Below are 19,505 nucleotides of genomic sequence, written 5' to 3' on the forward strand. Positions count from 1 at the left end.
AACCAGGGCCCCAGTCCCTGAAGTGGCCACAGCATGACCAAATTTGACAGTAGGTAGCAGGTGTTTTTCTTGGAATGCAGTTTTCTTCTTTCGCCATGCAAAGCGCTTTTTATAAAGACCAAATAACTTAATTTTTGTCTCATCAGTCCAAAGCATTTTCTTCCAATATGAATCTGGCTTGTCTAAATGAGCTTTTGCATACTCCATGTAACTGTATCTGTGGCGTGGGCGCAGAAAGGGCTTCCTTCTCATCAACCGGCCATACAGATGTTTTCGTGCAAATTGCGCTGAATTGTTGAATGATGTACAGATACACAATCTGCAGCCAGATGTTCTTGCAGGTCTTTGGAGGTGATCTGTGGGTTGTGTGTAACCATTCTTACAATCCTCCACCTATGCCCTCCTGTTTTTTTCTTGGTCTGCCATGCCTGGGTTTAACTGCCACTGTGCCTGTGTCCTTCCATTCCCTGACAACGTTCCTTACAGTCGAAATTGACAATTGAAACCTTTGGGAAAGCTTCTTGTAGCCTTCCCCTAAACCATGACAATGAATAATCTTTGTTTTTAAGATATTTTGGGAGCTGCTTTGATGATCCCATTCTGTCTCACTTCAGCAGAGAGTCAAAGAGAAGTGCAACTTGCATTTAGGCACCTAAAATACCTTTTCTCATGATTAAACAGACATTTCTATGAGGTTCAAGGCTTAACAACATAATCCAACTAACTTTGTGTTTAAAGTCATCAGTTTTACATGCTGTTACAGGCATTAAAATCAACAAAACCACAAGGGTTCCTAAATGTTTGCACAGCCAGTTTTTCACATTTTATTTTATTTCATACAACCAAATACTGCTTTTCAAAAAATCTTTGTTTGGAAAACATCCCAGTACTTAGCTGTTCCTAGTTAATTAAAGACATACCACTTTTATCTTTTTTTTGTGAAAGCAGAGTCAATTATAATGCCGGCTGAGAGGGGTTCCCAAACTTTTTCATATGACTGTAAGACAGAGTTTGGATAACTGTCAATTAATGTTAACGTGTCAGTAGCAGTCAGCTGTTTGTGTGTGGGACCTGTGTGCACGCGCGGGCGTCCGCATCCGAGACCGTGCTGTCAATTAACGTTAACGTGTCAGTAGCACTGGTAGCTGTGTGTGTGTTGGGGGGGACTTGTGTGCGCGGGCGGGCGCGCTCGGTGTGTGGGACTTGTGTGCGCGCGCGGTCGTGCTCGGGCTTTCAGTTTAGATTGAAACGGATATAAAACATTTTGTGGAAGCATCGAGAAGGTGCTGTCAATTAACGTTACCGTGTCATTAGCAGTCAACTGTGTGTGTGGGACTTTGGCGCCCGCTCGGGCTTTCGGTTTAACTTTTAAAGGATATAAAACATTTTGTGGAAGCATCCGAGACCGTGCTGTATTATTACAGTGAAAATAGCGTAAAGTGCAGTCTTTACCACTAAAGCGGACAGGTGGAGCAGGTGAGGAGTTGTTGAGGAAATAACAATAGGCTGTGTCGGTCTGCTGTGTGTGTGTGTCCCGCTCGTCAGAGGGAGGCGGGGTTTATTCGGAGATTACTTCATGCTCCGTGCTCACTGTGCTCACTGTGGCCTTCAGTGTGCGCACGTACTTCTAAAAACTCGGCGGAGTTTGTCATTGGTACAGCATGTGAATCTATCAGTATGCTGAATATTTAGTGTTGTTTAGGTTTACTTTAGGCTATATAGGCTAATTAACACTTCACTTGCAGTAATTTATTTGCTAAATGACAAACAGGCAATTCCCAATTGCCTGGAGAAAAAAGTAACCAAGCAGTATTATTCATATGGTTGGTTGGTCTCTTTTTATTTACAAATTGCAGTATAATGCCTAGAAATGAGAGGTTAAAAAGGAAAAAGGAAGGGAGCTACAGCAGGCAACCCAGGGGAGCAGCTCTCTGCTCTCCTGGATGAAAGTATCCACCAGCAGCAAGGAGGAAGATGAAGATGAAAGGTCAGAGTCAAAACTAGAGTCATGTTATCTGTTCAGGGTCTTTTAAAGCTCAGATTTTAATGTTGAACTGTTCCTCAAATGTTATTGAAATATCTTAAAAGCTGTCCACACATTTTATTTTAACTACGCAAAGTGGGTTGGTGGTACTAAATCAGTCATGAAGCTATAAGCTAATTATATTATTTTGTCCCAACCATAAGTTATTTCTATGTTACACGACTTGCAGTAATCTTGTATTTACCTTAGGGCTGTCAAGCGATTAAAAAAATTAATCTAATTAATTACAGGCTCTGTGATTAATTAATCTAAATTAATCGCACACTTATATGACACTTTTATGCCTGTTTATAAACCACTGTAGGCCTATAGGCTACCGTTCGTCTCTCTCTCTCTCTCTCTCCGTCTCTCGTAACTTCTGTCTCCTCCCCTCAGCCAGGCTTCTACATTAAATATATTAAGGAACTACTAGCGCCGAAAGAAAAAAAACACAAAAAAACAAGCAGGCTAAATGACGCACACACACACACACACACACACAAAGGAGGAAAAAAGACAGGCATATGCTAGGAAGAGTGAGAGGGGTCGGGTGTTCCGTTGAGACGATCGCAAAGTAGCAAACAAAAGTGAGACACGAGGAAGATTGAGAGATAGGCCTACTGTTTTGAACCTACATTGTTAATTAGGCACCCACTAAATCAATAATGCACAGACACTGCGAGAATAACATAAAACGTATTCCTACCTTCATGCTTATTTGCCCTCGGCCCCTTTCCCCTGCTTCTTTCTTTACTCTTTAATCCCGTGCGGGCCGTGTCCGCAAAATACAGGTGCAGCTCCGCTATCATCTCACCTCTTTTGCGTCAAAGGGCAATATAGAAGTGTGATTAATCTGCGTTAATTTTTTTAATCGCATTCATTTTTCTGTGATTAATTAATCGAAATTAACGCGTTAATTTGACAGCCCTAATTTACTTTAATAGGATATTATTAGTACGGAGATCAGGGGCCTAACGAAGACTTCAAAGAGAGAATTTGGGATAAGGGATTATTTAAAAAAATCCGAAACTGACTGTTTTTTTTTTCAAACATGTACATTTTTTTTAATTTTTTTTTTAATTTTTTTTTAACATAGGAAACAGTTGATTTAGCCTTAGGGTGTATTCACACATGCCGTGTTTAGTTCGGTTGAAACGAACTCAGGTGCACTTCCACCTTTGGTGCGCATCTTTCAGACATGTGTGAATACAGCAATCGCACTCGGGGTCGGACCAAACAAACGATCCGAGACCAAGCTGAAGAGGTGGTCTCGATGCGGTTCCATACGCACTCTGCTGCAGTTCGTTTGTGGTGTGAATTTGTCCGGACTCGATCCGACCCAATTGCAGGAAGCACTGTGCCTTTTCTTTTTTAATAAATCACCGTCAGCTTCACATTATGGGAAAGTGTTGCCGTTGTTGGGAAGATTAGTTGTGGTTTGACCGGGAGCCCGAGCAAATATATTACATTTGATAGACAGGACGTGTAAACATGCTGATGTGTTCAGCGATCAGATGAAGGAGAGGGGAGCGTCTCCCGCACAGTGCCAACAGGTTCACGCTGCGCATTGTATGAAGTGCGTGTTTTTATTTTGCTTCCCATGTTACGGGACCGTCAATACTATCCCCGTGTCAGTTTGGAGCAGAGCTGCGCCGAACTCACACAAAGCTGACACACGGCTATATCAGCTGTGTGTCAGCATGAGCCTATTTCCTCGCGAGCCGTGCGTCCAGCAGCAAAAATACAGTACATATTATGTTTCACATCGTAGGCTACAAGCCACATCATTGACACAGGCCTACATATTATAACCATATGAAACAACAATAATTTTATGTTTTTTTATTTTATTTATAGGCTAGATGTAGGCCTATTTATTTATTATTTTTAACCCTATATCGTATCAGTTATATATTTCGCAGTTTTCACTTCGTGCTTCCTGCTTCTCTCCACCCCAGAATGTCTGTCCAATGAATGAATGACCTCAGATCACGTGTGGTTTTGCTTCGTAATGCTGGTTCACTTGCAAAAGGGGCAATATGAAAGTGGACCACACCAAAAGAAAAAAATCTAAACTCTATTTGGTCTGGACCAAAGCAAGTGAACTAGCGGACCTTCCCAGTGTGAATACACCCTTAGTTTTCTCCTCAAAGTGCACCAGATTGATGAATTTTACTTTAACATTTGAAAAAAAGTCTTCCGGGGGAGCATTCCCCCGGACCCCCCTAGAAGGTCGAGGGTCCACGACACAGTCTCCCAAATCCCTGTGAGAAACACTGTGTGTGTGCATGGTTATTAAGAGTCATTAGACCAGGGGTTGTGTTCAAGTACGCGTAATGATTTGGTCATTCATCAATAGAAACATTGTGTTGTTATCTGGCTCAGAGAGGGACCAGTCACTCATACGTTTTGGACTATAGACAAACATAGCTTTTACATGTTTGTATTGTAAGACTGCCTCTCAGAGGGCCCATCAGGACTTCCTGTATAGGGGCCCAGAATTTGGAGCAACGCCCCTGCCTCCACATATCGTATAAATAATCATGGTGGGCTGCCATGGCCAAAAATGACAGGGCCGATTTTTTGTCCCAGTCCAGCCCTGATCTGGTATGAACATTGACTTACCAAGACAGTTAAATCACTCAATGACACAATAATATTGATCAGTTCTAGTTGAAGATTCAAAACCTGACTTATTTGATCCAGGAGAGACTAAATGAAATGCAGAAAGTTGCATCACAAATGCCTTGCTTGCAACTTATTCAGCTTTTTTTTACACAGACTGAAAAGATTGCATTGAATGAAAACATGTACAGTGCACTCTTTTTTGTCTTATGTGTTATTTAACTGTCTCTCTTCAGTCATATTGGTGATTGCTCTCGCTTGCTAGCAATAAAGATCTTTTGAGAATCACATCATGTCATCAAGTATTTAATTAACAACTAAGTTGTATCATACCTTTCTAGGACATTCCCTGAAAACTAATTATTGTATACAGAAATTGCTTGGGCTAAATCTTGGGCTGTTTAGACAGTAGGCTATGGCTTTGTTTGGGTTTTTGTTTTTGGTATCATCACAATGTATTAAAATCTCATACAAATATACATTTAGTTATAGTAAGCCCATTTTAATACTGTAAGTGGGTAATGTATGTCTACTGCTGATTTCCGACTCACAGGTTTCTGAAACAGCATAAAGTCAAGCCCATGGTTCAACAACACATTACACAGCAGTGGAGACTGAAGCAAATTGTAACTCCCATGGGTTTAGGTGTTAAAAAATAAAATGGGTGAGTGGTTACCAGAGGTGTGCAACAACAAGTCCTGTATTCCTGTGTGTGTGTGTGTGTGTTTAGGATCTCCACATACTGTATCAACCTAAAAAAAAATGGTGTTACGTTTGTTTACGGTTTTGCAGAAACGTCTTATATGTGCCTGTTTGCAATATAAAGGTTTGAAGATCACATTTGTTTTACTTGAGGTCTGTATTGATTGAAAAACAACACTTTTCCACTTTTAGATTAGATGGGGATGGAGAAACTAAATGTGATCGGCGGATCGTTGAGGTATTGTCCAAGAAGTGGTTATGTGTGGGAGTACTAGTCATGTTGTGGGGACAAAACTGACAAAATCACCTTATATGGACTCCTTTGACATCATTTAGGTATTGAAGAAAATAGCAGTGGAGTAAGTTAAACCACTAAAATATAGTGATTTACCTCATTAATGTTAGACATTCAAATATACTAAGTAGAAAAACTAGTTGTGTGCGTGCGTGCGTGCGTGTGTGTGTGTGTGTGTGTGTGTGTGTGTGAGGAGTTATCTTTGCTTTCCTTGCAATTAGGTGGTTGTGCATATTTGGCTCCTCAGAAACATCCAGCATGGGGTTGTCTCCACAGAGTCTGAGCCTCATCTCAGGATTAATCTTGATGTCAGGTAATGAAAATCTTGTTTTATTCACTACTTGTTAATGCATTTCATTTTCAAGACTGAAGCATGTTGAGCTCTGTAACTGAAAAGTTCTTCTTCCTTCTCTTATATCATGTTATTAATAAGCGGTACTGTTATTATTTTAGTAATAATTATTATGGAAGTTTATGCTGTCTGTTTAAGTTCTAAAGTACCCTTACAGTGCGATAATATGGGTGTAATTTTTTTCTCTATTGACAACGGAAATTAGAATTTACATTTCTCATTGCATATAAAAACATATATGAAAAATAAATTTAAATATGAATCCATCATTAATTCATCCACTCAATTTCACATATGATATATTGTGATGAATATTTTCAATTCAAATTCTAATTGGATTTTGTTTGCATCTTTATGTTTGGAGAACACAAAATTAAAATAATAAGGATTTAATTGTTGTACCCTGACTACTATAAAACAGAGATTTTCTTATATTAATATAACATAACACAAATCTACTGAAACTTGTATGGCTGTTTTCCTTCCAGGTTGACTATGCAATGATTATTCAGAGCTCATTGTCTGTTCAATGTCCAAACTACTCCGATTTTCAGGTATTTTCCTGATATTAAGTCTGCAAAAATGTCGGGTTCAGCAACTTAGCAGTTAGCATTTTGATTTACTGTGTATATAAAATTGTATTCATAAAACTGCTCTTCATTTGTAAACATTGGTTATGATTGGAAACGTTAAAAGTGATATTGAGGGGAAATGAAAGCCTTTTTTATCAACTTTCTTCCGTCAGTGTCTCTCTGTTGCAGTAGACTATCCTGTAAAGAAGGACACAGCGGTCCAACCTATGAGTCCATGCAGGCTGTGTTTGACCTGCAACCCTTCAGACCAGCAGTGAACCTCAGCAACCCCACTATAGCCAACATCTCCTTCACCCTTTATGCTGTCCTCGGGGTGGTGAGTTTGTGAAACAGTGACTTTTAAACAATCTACTTATTCCAGTTTGAGAGAATCTCCACAATAGCTGACAAAAGGGAATGCCAGGCAACTGAAATGCAGACCAACAGTTGTAGTACAATTATCAATCCATATAAGGGAAAACATTCACCACTGAAAATCCAATTGATGATTGTCATTTGTTTTGTGATGAAACAATGCATTTTTTTCAAATGTAACTTGGTTTGAGGGTAGCTACCAGTTTCATGTGAGTTTATCTGTTTACTCTATTCCAGAATGAGAAAACCCAGATACTCACAACATTCTTGTGGCTGAGACTGGTGAGTAGAATGGAAGGACATGATACATTCTAAATTAATGTAATTCAATCAGATTCAAATGTATAATGAATGTGTAACTACATAACTACCCTTCCTGCCCTGCCACTTGTGTCATGGTTGTTGTGTCCTTGGGCAAGACACTTCACCCTACTTTCCTTGTGTGAATGTCGGTGTATGAATGTGTGTGTGTGAATGGTAACGTGTAAATGGGAAAAAGGTCACCCTTCCAAAAGAGTCTCCGGTCTCAATGGGTTTTACCTATAAATAAAGGTTAAAAAAAAATCAGGAACAGAAAAGCAAATTTTTTAACGAAGCAGACAATTATATTAATGGAGGAACCCTGCATTATTTTGCATTTTTTTTTCACTGCAGTACTGGCACCATGAGTTCCTGGTTTGGGATCCTGATGAGTGTGATGGCGTAACCAAACTTTCTCTCCCTGTGAAGGAGCTCTGGTCACCAGACATCATCGTTTATGAGTTGTAAGTTCTTTGCTGTAAAATATATATATATATATATATATATATATATATATATATACAGTGCTGTTTGAAAGTTTGTGAACCCCTTGAGCATTTTGGAATTTTATTGTGTTTAACCATTATTAATTAATTTTTATTAAATTCTTCCTCTGAAGAATGCAAGTGTCACTGGTTCAAGGTTTGCACTTAATCACCAAGCGTGAACAATTAACCCCTCTGAATAGTGGCCATCATTGTTTAAGAATCTCGGTGGAGTTTCCACCGCCGACCTTACCCTTAGTGGTAGGACGGGGTTTAGGCTGGACTGCGATAGCCGCCGCCAGAATATGGGTCAAACTATCGGGCTCTACTCGCTCTACCCGCTTTACTCGGTGTAAACGAGGCATCATAAGCCACTGAGCCACAGCTGATCACACAGATCTGGTTGGGAGAAGATCACACCTCTTTCCTGCATGAGAGCTCCTGATACATCTGAGATCAGCCAAAGACCCTTGAGTCCCAAAACCAAATAAAACCTTGCACAACAATAATCTGGGGACACTTAAATAACAGCTGTGTCGTGATTTTCTGAATAGGCTGCAAAATGTCTCCCTGAGGTAGCAGCACTTACATCGGTCCCAAAGGCTACACTTATGTCCAGGTTTGTCCCTGGTGTGCTGCTGGTCAGAATGATGCCAAAGACTTTCCACAGGTTGCAGTCCTCCTTATGACGTTATATGGCATGCCCTGTGTTGAATAAGTAAAACATCCCAGTCAATCAGATATGGTACATATCATGGACATATTCATATTCATATAGATACACATCTTTTAAAAAAAGGATCCAGGATTGACCATACACTCTCCAGTTTCTCCAGAGACAGAAATTAGGGGTAAGGGGATTACTTGATACTATTAAATTCCTGTTAGGACTTGTATGGAATATCCCAGCTTTCCTTTCAATATCAGACTTTTTTTGTGTAAAAACCTGTTTGTAAAATTGATAAACAATTGTAAAATCATGTTTGTCTCCACATATAGCTCCACATCCCATCTTATCGTGTTTTTCTGTCATTGTGTTTCTGTTTATCTCTCTTCCTTCATCCTGCATCCTTCACTTCCAACCCTCCCAGTGTGGATGATGATGTATCCCAAGCGTGCCCTTACGTCTATGTGAACCACACAGGTCACATCCGCTGGGATAGGATGCTGCGGCTCGTCTCCGCTTGCAACCTGAAGATCTTCAGTTTTCCTTTCGACGTGCAGAATTGCACATTTAAATTTGGTTCCTACATGCACACCAGTAAGGAATGGCTTCTTGCATTTACGTAATCACACTACAGTCATATACTCACACAGTCACTGGCTACACTTGTGTTGTTAAATAGTATAGCTGGCTCAATGATATGTCAGAAATGCAACTGCAATGTGTTTGCAGTGACAGGGAATAAACATATGTACAAAAGGAAAAAGATTACACAAATATAAATCCTTATGTAATAGTTTGGGTATTTCATTTAGCTATTCATTTAGGTTTTGCTTAGATAACGTGCTGTAGAACTGTCTGGGTAGTTTTTCCTCTCTCATTGTGTGTTTCTCTTTCACAGTAAAGGACGTGAGGGTCAGTCCAGCCCTGACCTTTAAGGAGATGTCTGAAAACTCAAAGCGTTACCTGGAAGCCAGTGGAGAGTGGGAGTTGGTTGACATATTGGGGGAGACCTCCATCCTCAAGTTTGGGGTAGACGAGTGGGACATCATCACCTTCTGGGTACGGGACACCACTGAGTTTAAAGGCTCACACAGCTCCTATAAAAAGTGATCATGTTTCTCCATAATAGTATGATGTGTAAACAAGCACTGCTAATAACCTTTGCCATATCAACTTCAAACGTTTTAAAATGTCCATGTTGTGTTTACAACTTGTTTCTGCTGTTCCCAAGTGGCTGAAACAGTAAATGCAGGTTTAACAAATTAAATGACATTAAAATACATTTTAATTTAGCTGACGCTTTTAAGCGAGTTCCAATCAGTGCATCCAACTATGAAGGTACAAACTCACAACAGCAAGAATTATGCAAGTGCATTAGCTACAAATAAGCCAAACAGGGTGCAACATGTAAGTGATACATGTACAAATATTTAGTAATGCATAAATATGCCATGTTTCCTTAAGGATAATTACTCTTTTTAACTTGATGCACATAGTGTGAATGAAACACTGTACCGTTGAAGTAAAGTGGTAAAGTGAGCTTGACATATATTTTACGACAGGTAACCCTTCCACGATTTTTACCCAAAGGTGTTGAGACTATTTGAACTGACTCTTTCACTAGGTGGTCATAAAGAGGCGGCCAGTACTGTACGTGGTCAATCTGCTGATTCCCAGCTCCTTCCTCATGCTCATCGACATCCTGTCCTTCTACCTGCCCCCCCATAGCGTGGACCGCGCCTCCTTCAAGATGACACTCATCCTGGGCTACACTGTCTTCCTGCTCATCATGAATGACCTGCTGCCCAGCACAGCAAACGGCACGCCTCTCATAGGTCAGACAACGTGGTGACATGAAGAGGTCACGTTACCTGCTCATGGGTTCCATTGTCACTAATCCATGGTGTAAATCAACTGCAACTCAGGAATGAATGTGATGATTTTCGGCATCTTTTTTTTATTCTTTATTTATTTTATTTTTTTATTTTAGAACTGCTCCTTATTTTTTCTTCCTTAGGATGACATTCAAATGAATGATTGATGATCACTTCAAATGCACAATGACCTTTAAAGGACCAACAGCACAGCAGGATAAGTGTACCAAAAAAACGTTTTCTGAAGAGGAAATATTAGATTCTTGTTCCAAAACAGAGTACAGTCTTTCCACAGAATACAGTTTTGAAAGATTTTTTGTGTGTCTTGTAAAGAATTAATGGAATTTGACCAACATCTCTCTGTCAACTCTCCTTCATTTTGTCTGTCGTATGCTACTTTTTCATATGACCGCTTAAATGTGCATCTTCAATCTAGGTATCTATTTCTCCGTTTGTCTGGCCCTCATGGTGATCAGTCTGCTGGAGACGGTCATCATCACCAATGTCCTCCACAACAACTCCATGAAATACCAAGAGGTTCCAAACTGGGTGAGGGTGGTTATACTCAAACACATAGCCAACCTCATCTGCTATCGATGGCCAGAGGAGGTCCGGCGGCCTTCTCCACGGACGGATAAACCTGACAGCTCCAATTGCAGCACAGGGCCACCGATTATCCCATCAGTAAGCCAGACACCGGGCCAGCAGCAACACAACAATGGAGGTAATCAATCGACTGACTTTAAAAACTCTACAGGTCGTCTGTTAAAGCCAAAATAAAATGTAAACAACTATGTAGGTCAGGAAATTATTTAACTCATGATCTAAACAACTAATATAATAATAATATTAAAATAATAAAAAATAATACATTTTATCCTCAATAAATCTAAATATATGGAAATTATAATGACAAAATTTCCACAGCTTACTTAAGGATGACTCACAGCCATGTTAAGGGTTACATTAATACGAGCTTTGTAACGTGGATCATTTTTCTTTTAATTGTTTTTTCCTGTTGTTCTTCATCTCCATAGTAGTCATTTAAAACAAATGTTTTTTTATCATCATACAAACAGATCAGAATTGTGGTTGAAAATTTGAATTAAAATTCATTACTAGTACCTAGTTTAGTATTGACTTTCTGGTTTCGTATGATTTATTTCTCAAATTGGATAACACCTCTAAAATGTAAGGAATAACTATATGCTATGAGATACTTAAGCAATGTGTAAATTGGTTTCTAGGAAACAAAAAGGATAGCGCTTTTCAATCAAGAGAAAATGACTACAACTCAGGAAATCTCCATTTATGAAAATGTTCCCAGATGTCATCGTTATTAATTGGCATTTAAATCTGTCAGGTCAGATGTACCAACCATATTCCTTATTTTACTCTGCACTCTTGACAGATCATTCTGTGTAGTGGCAAGGTAATGTTAGCGTTTGCTGTTGGTTTTGAGGCAGCTACACAACAGTTACTTCTGGTGTATAAACTGTGATCCCTCCTATCGCCATATTCCCCTGCCAGGTCTTGGGACAACTTCTGTGCCTGAACTGCAACAGATCTGCCTCTACCTTGGTGACCTGCGTGCCCACCTCACGTCGCTGCAGAAGGAGAATGAGCTGCAGGACCAGTGGTGCCACGTAGGATATGTTCTCGACTTCCTGCTCTTCCGCATCTATCTGCTGCTCATTTCCTGTTATGCCCTGGTCATCATCTCTATGTGGTGTGTCTGGATCAGTCAGTAGTTACATCATGCAGCGGTCAGGTGTGAAATGGGGCAGAGATCAATCGGGGGGGGGGGGGGCAAGTCATAGGGTTTAAATTTAACTAGAATTTAAAAAGCTATTTGTCTAACTAGAATTTAAAACAAAGCCTTAGCCAATACTTCTGCAATGTAATGTAAAATCTGTATTTAGTTTTTTCTTGTCTTTTCTTTTTTCTTTTTGCAAAGAAATGCCATGCGTGCATCACTGCCAGATTTGTGCCCTGCAGCATGGGCCAATAAGTAGATGCAGTATAATTGTTTTGGGACAATAACTATGTCATCATCATCAACAACATAGAATGTTTACTTTTCCCATGTGTTATTTTCTGTTGATAAGCTACTTAATACACTGGCAGTTGGCATTTCAATGTGCACCTTCGATGCTGTCTATCCTTAAACTCTGGAGTTGCGTATAGTTAAGTGGCTTAAACCATCTACTTTTTTTAAATTGCCAACTAGCTTAAGTCGCTTTCAGTTGCCTGGAAATGGTCGGCCGCTGCTTTTGTGTTTTTTATTTAAAATCCCTAAAACTGCATTAAATAATCCCCTGCATGTTGGATAGTAATTGTATAGTAAAACGTGTTTTTAAAAACTGTCTTTATTCACCTCAACAACTCCTTGAATGGCCTATTAGACCAATTCAATCTGGCTTCCAACTACTATACAACACAGCATGAGTAACAGTAATCTTTAAGATTTTTAATATATTATTTGAATACTATTAGATCTGGCATTGCCGAATCTTATCGCAGCCTTTGATACTTTTGTCTCGAAATACTTCAAAAGAAGGATTTTCTCTTTTTTTTTTACCAGACGTACTTCACACTATTACAGTAACACTTCTGGGTGGTAAGATTATGATTTGACCAGAATCTTTATTTCAAGATGGAGGTATTTCAGACAGGATGATAACATTAAATGTTTATGGTAAATAGTTTAAGAATTAGGAAATGAACCCATGTAGCCAACACAATATTGACATGTGGCTTTCTGTCTTCAATAAATCTTTAATACATCAGACATTTGTCTTAATGTTATCAAAGTAAACAACAACTTTATTTCTAAGCCCTTAAACATGATCTGAGTTATGGTATAGTAATAAGGTGGTCCTTCTAGATGTACCAAAACGTGTAACATTTAAGTAGTGAAAGTAATAGCCCTGTGGGAGAGTCAAGACAATCCTTTATTGATCCTCAAAGGAGAAGTGTGGGTGTTAAGGCAGCACAGAGACAGAAAAAAATAAGTTCAGAAAAATAGTAACTTAATAAAGTAAATAATAACTATATGAAATAAGAATAGAATAATATAAAAACCATTAAAGAACATGTAAACTCAAAACAACAGTCAATGGCCGCGTTTCCCAGAATCGATCGTTCTTTGGGGCCAAAGAAGGGTCGAAAGAAGGGTTCGCCAAAGAACGAGCGTTAAGATACGGGTGTTTCCCAGATGCCATCTTAAGTGCCTTCTTTGGAGAACGCGTAAGTTGAAGCGAAAGAAGCTCTTTGGTGGGAGCTGTCCACCGCGGTCGTGCTGAAACTGAATAAATCGATGCCAGGCGAATCGATCACCCACCTCTATATCAGCGCATAAGTCACACACAGCGCCCCGTGGTCTCCCCCACACAGGTGGAATTAGGCTACGCATGTAGGCTAACGTGTGTGTGGGTGCGGGTGTGTGTGGCAACAAGTGTATCAAAGTAGTAATCAAGCCCATTAGCGCATATATACCCCGTGGATATAGGCACACACATGTGATGTGAGAATGGAAGAAAGCGGCAGCAAAATAAACAAGCGGGCACCGTCGTTTACCGCGGAGGAGTTGGGCGTCTTAGTGGACGAGGTCTGGCAGCACCGGGCAGTTTTATTCGGGGGAACAAGGGGCAAAAAGAACATCACGGTGAAGAACCGTGTTAGGCAGGCCATAGCCGAAAATATGTCCCCCTCCAGCCCATGTGGCCTGCGTGACTGGCGTGCTGTGAGGAAGAAGTGGCAGGAGTTCCAGAACCAAACAAAAAGGAAGAGTGAGAAGGTTTCACTAATCAATCTCCCTTCGTTGCAGGTGATGCAGACGCAGTAAAGACAGCGCGGAGTAACCCCTCCCCCATATGGTTTCAATAAACTATTTTGGTTTCTTTTCAACCATGTATTGTGTGGATCATTTTGCATTGAAATGAGGGTGTCAAACCTAGCAACAAAAAGTCCCAGGCAATTTGTAATGTATCTAAGCGTAGGTTAATGACGTGTGCGTATTGTGCGCCCTTTCAACAGCATTCCAGTGCCAGACTTTCAGGTAAAGCACCCGGACACTGCAGCAATAATCATAGTGTGCAGGACGTTACATGTAGCCTACATCTGCTGGTTCTGTTTATTTATTTCAGCCTTCAGGCCTGAGAGTTGATATGGGTGATGTGTGGTGGTTGTGGGTTTATGGTTTAGTGCTTGGTGCTTGGTGACTGGTGGTGAAGAGGTAGGGGCTGCGGGTTGTTGGACCTCAGAAGAGGTTGATATGTTCCTAAAAACGCAGCGCAGCCAGGAGCTGCATCTCCGGGCTGAAGGCAAAATTGCAGCGGGTTGCTCTGGATGTGTGGAGACACCAGAGAGATCAGCCGTTGGATCTCCGCACGGGGCAGCCGGTACTTTGCCTGGACGGCCCGGTCTGATAGCACGTACAGTGGGGAGAAGTGCCGACGCACGTATGCATTTATGTAAACCGTCTGGCTTCGCGCACGGCGAGGCTGTTGGTTCGCAGCGAGAAGGTGTTTTATTGCAGCCATGGTTTCTCACACGCGCGGACTTTGGCAACGCCTATAGCAGGTGGAGCCGCTCTGAATGATGTTCAGCTGAGTTCAATTAAATCTGTTTCTTTGATATCTGTGAAATGCTGTTGTTGAAGGGTTGTTGATGTTTTTTTTGTATGTGTAGTAGTACTATAAACTCACATGTGTGTGGAAAACGTAAACGTTTAATTCATTAAAACATTTTTTTTCTCTACTATTAGTCTATGTTTCTTGCGCCAGTGGTCCGCATTGAGCATTGTTTTATTATTTCGAAAAGTGGAGGAAATAAATTTCCCTGACGCTGCATGATCACTGACGATTTGGTCGCTAAGAAAGGTTGAAAGAGTGGGTCAGCTCCGTCTTTCAGTTCCATCTTAGTGAAAGTACTACTTTCGCTAAGAACGAATCTGGGAAACGCATTCTTCTTTCACAGCGTTCTTAAGAGCGCTCCAAAGTAGTACTTTGCCCAAAGAGGCTCTTAACGATTCTGGGAAACGCGGAATAGCCGTACAGCTACCACAACAAGTTTTTGAACATATAGTGCAGTACAGCAAAGTGACAGTGGTGTGAGTAGTAACACTTAAGTCAGCAAAGTATAACAAGGGTGGGAACCTGGACACACTGTCTGAGCAAACAGGTGTTGGTTTTGTGTCGAACCTTTTCAAAAATAGCTTTAGCTTGGTAGCAAATTCTCAGACCCCTGTACTCAAGAAAACGTTAAAGTAAAATCTGGGACAACCCATGTCTCTAACAATCCTTTGTCATGATGGCCCTCTATTTTATCCTGTTGAGAAGGACTTTATCTCTAGGTATTCTAGAAACAGCAGGCCTTTTTGGAGGGTACAATGGTGCAGCAGGTTGTGGTATGATTCTAACTTCACATTGACATACAAGAGGTCTATACTGAATATGGACTATATTTGCAGCCATAGCAGCATGGTTGGGTTGAATGGAAGGCAATGGTATACACAACCATCTTAATATTTTAAAGATTGTTCTGTTTGCCTCCACCTCAGCTGTCACTAATACAAGAGAGGTTGTTGACACACGTCTTGTAAATCCACCTAAAGTGGATTCAAAAACCTGTTGTACAAAACAAACAATTGCTATGAAAACAAAGTAATCTGATGAGTGGAAATCTAGAATTAACTGAGTATCCCCCAAAGCCAAATGCAGCCGAGTACCACATGCTAGTCAATATTAGCATGTGAAAGAGTTTACATATTGCAACAAATTATTGAAAAATACAATCGAATGGAGCTGTGGACTGTTGATGTTTTAGATTTTAGGATTAATATACACTCTGGGTTAATCTTTTTCTGTTTCATGCTGCTTCAAGGTACGTGTAGACTTCACAATAAATAAGCAAAGAAGGTGAGAACAGATTTTGTCTATCATAGGCAGAGCTGTTGAAAAAATAAAATGGGTGAGTGGTGACCAGAGGTGTCAAACAACAATTTCTGTGCCGACCTCTGTATTTGCAACGTAGGTACAATATCTCATGGTTTGTTGTTTGGATGTTTTTTTGCATTTATACGAATATTGACAGTATTATTGACAAATCATCACGTAAATGGAACAAAATCTAATTAGAACCTAAGACATGTAATACTGAATCAGCTTAAATATAGAATATAAAATAAATAGAATATAAAAATAAAATCAATAAAATATGCTAGCTTGGTGACTAATGGTGAATTGTATAATAATAGTTTAACATAATTTAACAAAGCTAATGGTATTTTAATAGTGGAACTACATGTACATTTGTCACCTGTTGGAACGTTACAACTCTTTAATGGTTAGAATGCTAAAACATTTTTAAAATACCTTTCCCGTTTTTAAAAACGTACACTGTATAATGTGGGTTGGTTCTCATTGTAACCTGTATGCATCGCCCAGTATATCGTGTACATTTCATTGTCAAAACATGCAGCTAAAGTTTTCTTTTAAATTATCTGAAAACAGGGTGGCCAAAAACGTTTTCCAAATTCTCAATTGACTAGAGAATAGTTCCATTCTCTGCTTCTTTATACTTCCACTCCACTACAATCAAATGCCAACATTGTTCATTTAAAGGTGCAGTGTGTAATATGACATCATTAAGAAAGTTCTACAAAGTTCTAGAATGCAACACTCCCTGGGTAACCCCAACCCTTTCGAATAATAACAGAAGCTACAGTGGCCTTCAAGGACAAGAACAATTCTAAATTTTAAACAATGCACCTGATGACATTCCAACTATGACACTTTCAAGATGGCGGCACTAGGCCTTGGTCCAAGATATGCAGAAATATGGGCATATATGAGACCCTTTCTAAGGGAAAAATAAATAATTAAAAACATTTTTTTCAGCTATTATGCACTAAATTAAATGTACTTATGGATATTATAATTACTTTCTACAAAATCTGCTAGGAAATAAAACCCAAAATTCTACACACTGCAGGTTTAAGTGACTAGTGTCTTCACACAATCAGATCAATATTTCAAAATATAGGTTAACCTACGACTTGATTGATCCAAGAAGGGGTATACAGTATCCTCACCACATTCCCACTGCAGCACACTTATATGTATGTTATATGTGAGCTTCTGTTACTTTAAAGCAGGGGTGTCAAACTCATTTTGGTTCGAGGGCCACATACAGCCTCTCTGATCTCAAGTGGGCCGGACCAGTAAAATAATGGCAAAATAACGTACATATGTCAACTCCAAATCTCTAGCTTTGTTTTTCAGTAATATGCTTTATCACTCAGCCTACATTTGTAACCTACATTATCATGGATCACAACGGATCTCTGTACCCCCCAGGAAATGTCTTAGTAAAGGTTGCTGCTGGCCATGGGAATAGGAGGTGCGGCGCCGGGCGCCGCAGCAAAAATTTTGGGGGTATTTTGCTCAAAGATGCCAATATACGCACTAATGAAATAAACAACTGTTTATTTGAATACACAAATACAACAGGCACTGACGTTACAGTTGTCCAATTTTGTTTACTATATGTACAGGGACACATTTTGTGCAAACATGCAGACAGTACAAAATTAAATTAAATAAAAGTGCAACTTCTACTGTTTTGATTTATTTTTAAATATAGAGGTTATTGGTTGTTTTGGAATTCGTTTTTCCCAATTTAAAACATAAAAATAAAGCAGCATGGAAAATTAGGAAATAAATCTTGTAGGCCTACACTAGCATGCTCCTGCTCGTTTCGCGCGTGCAGAGCCGCGGACACATCGCGCTTGCTAGTACATTAATTGTTCAGCACTAAAAATATATATATTTTTATTTTTTTTTGGTTTTTACTTTGCCATAAAGCACTGGAGGAAACATTAATAGCGGTGAAGCAAGATTGCCATTTACCATTTCCCACGTTGCTAAAATGTGCTTTTTTAAATTTTGGCTGCCCCCTAGCGGCTGGAGTGAGCATTTTGGTTATTTATTTAAAAATTCATATCTCCTCACAGGAATGGGCTAGAGACTTACTTTTTTTTTTTGAAATGCTCATAAATGTGTGCTCTACAAGTCGCGGGCCAGATTAAATCATCTCGCGGGCCGGATCCGGCCCGCGGGCCGTATGTTTGACACCACTGCTTTAAAGCAAGGAATTGTTGTAATTTTCAAGCAAAAACGACAGAATCGTTCTGTGGTTTCAGGTTCTCTAATAAGAGAATTTTCTGACTTTACTTGTTTTAAATTCATTCTTTTAGGCTATAGGACTCCGACTACTAGCTGAAAGGTCACATTCATCCCTAACAAAAAGTTAATGTGTTATCTTTTCTTTGACAAAGTGAATCATCCCATACTTTTGTTCAGCAATATCTAGCAATATATCTTGTCAAATTGACTATTCTATCAGCACATAAAACACATAACCCCCATCAACAGTCTGGCCAGTCTTTTATTGTCAACATAATAACACAACATAGGCAAATCAAAACAAATAACAATTATCATAGTGACAATCATTATTTATTGATTTTAATAATAGACACTTTAATCTGTAGTGCACTTTAAACCTCTACGCTGAAGGCAGTCCAAGGACAAACAAAAAGTCTGTTGTGTTGAGGAGGCTTCTCAGTGGAGTCCAGTGGTCGATTTGTTCAGGTTTTAAGCGTGCAGTTTTGTTTAAACGCAGCATGGTTAAAACTGACGACATGTGTCAGGTTACTCTTTTTAACACACGTCTGAATGCTTAGGGACGTGAGGATGGAATGTAATCCATTATTAAATTGGAAAAATATCTCATATCTGCAGTGGATTAAATCAGTGGGTTGCCATTTTTGTTTTCTCACAACTTTCTTCCCAACATTGAAGATGGCATACATTTCCCCTCACACCTGGTTTACACATGAAGACTATAAAAGTTCACAAGTTGATATTGCTTCGTTTTGAAAGAATAGTTAAACACTTTTGGGGGGAAATTGTTCTCGATTAAAACAAAAACATCAGGAAAATACCCAAAGAGTGACACCCGACTCACCCCTCCAACAACAGCAACAGACAGGTTCAGTGCAATTAACTGGACTCTATTATTCCAAAACCGACAACATTAGAAAACAGGCAAGTGCTGATTAGGCAAGTGCCAACCATTTGTGCATGGCCGCAAGTACAGCAGGTGGACATGTGCATGCACACACACAATCTCTCTCTTAATCACGCAGCTCAATAACCCCCCCCCCCCC

General features: G+C 39.7%; 1 protein-coding gene across 1 annotated transcript; it reads left to right on the forward strand.

Moving 5' to 3' along the window:
- Positions 1-5,903: 5,903 nt before the first annotated feature.
- Positions 5,904-12,021, forward strand: LOC307254016 (5-hydroxytryptamine receptor 3A; the record flags this gene model as incomplete). The annotated part of the gene is made up of 9 exons (XM_080032236.1): positions 5,904-5,958; positions 6,743-6,906; positions 7,182-7,226; positions 7,599-7,708; positions 8,821-8,990; positions 9,295-9,455; positions 10,021-10,231; positions 10,707-10,994; positions 11,801-12,021. 9 exons carry the CDS (start codon positions 5,904-5,906, stop codon positions 12,019-12,021), a joined length of 1,425 nt encoding a protein of 474 aa, XP_079888362.1.
- Positions 12,022-19,505: the final 7,484 nt, after the last annotated feature.

Source organism: Ammodytes marinus, assembly GCF_949987685.1.
Source record: "Ammodytes marinus genome assembly, chromosome: 8".
NCBI classification, from domain to species: Eukaryota; Metazoa; Chordata; class Actinopteri; order Uranoscopiformes; family Ammodytidae; genus Ammodytes; species Ammodytes marinus.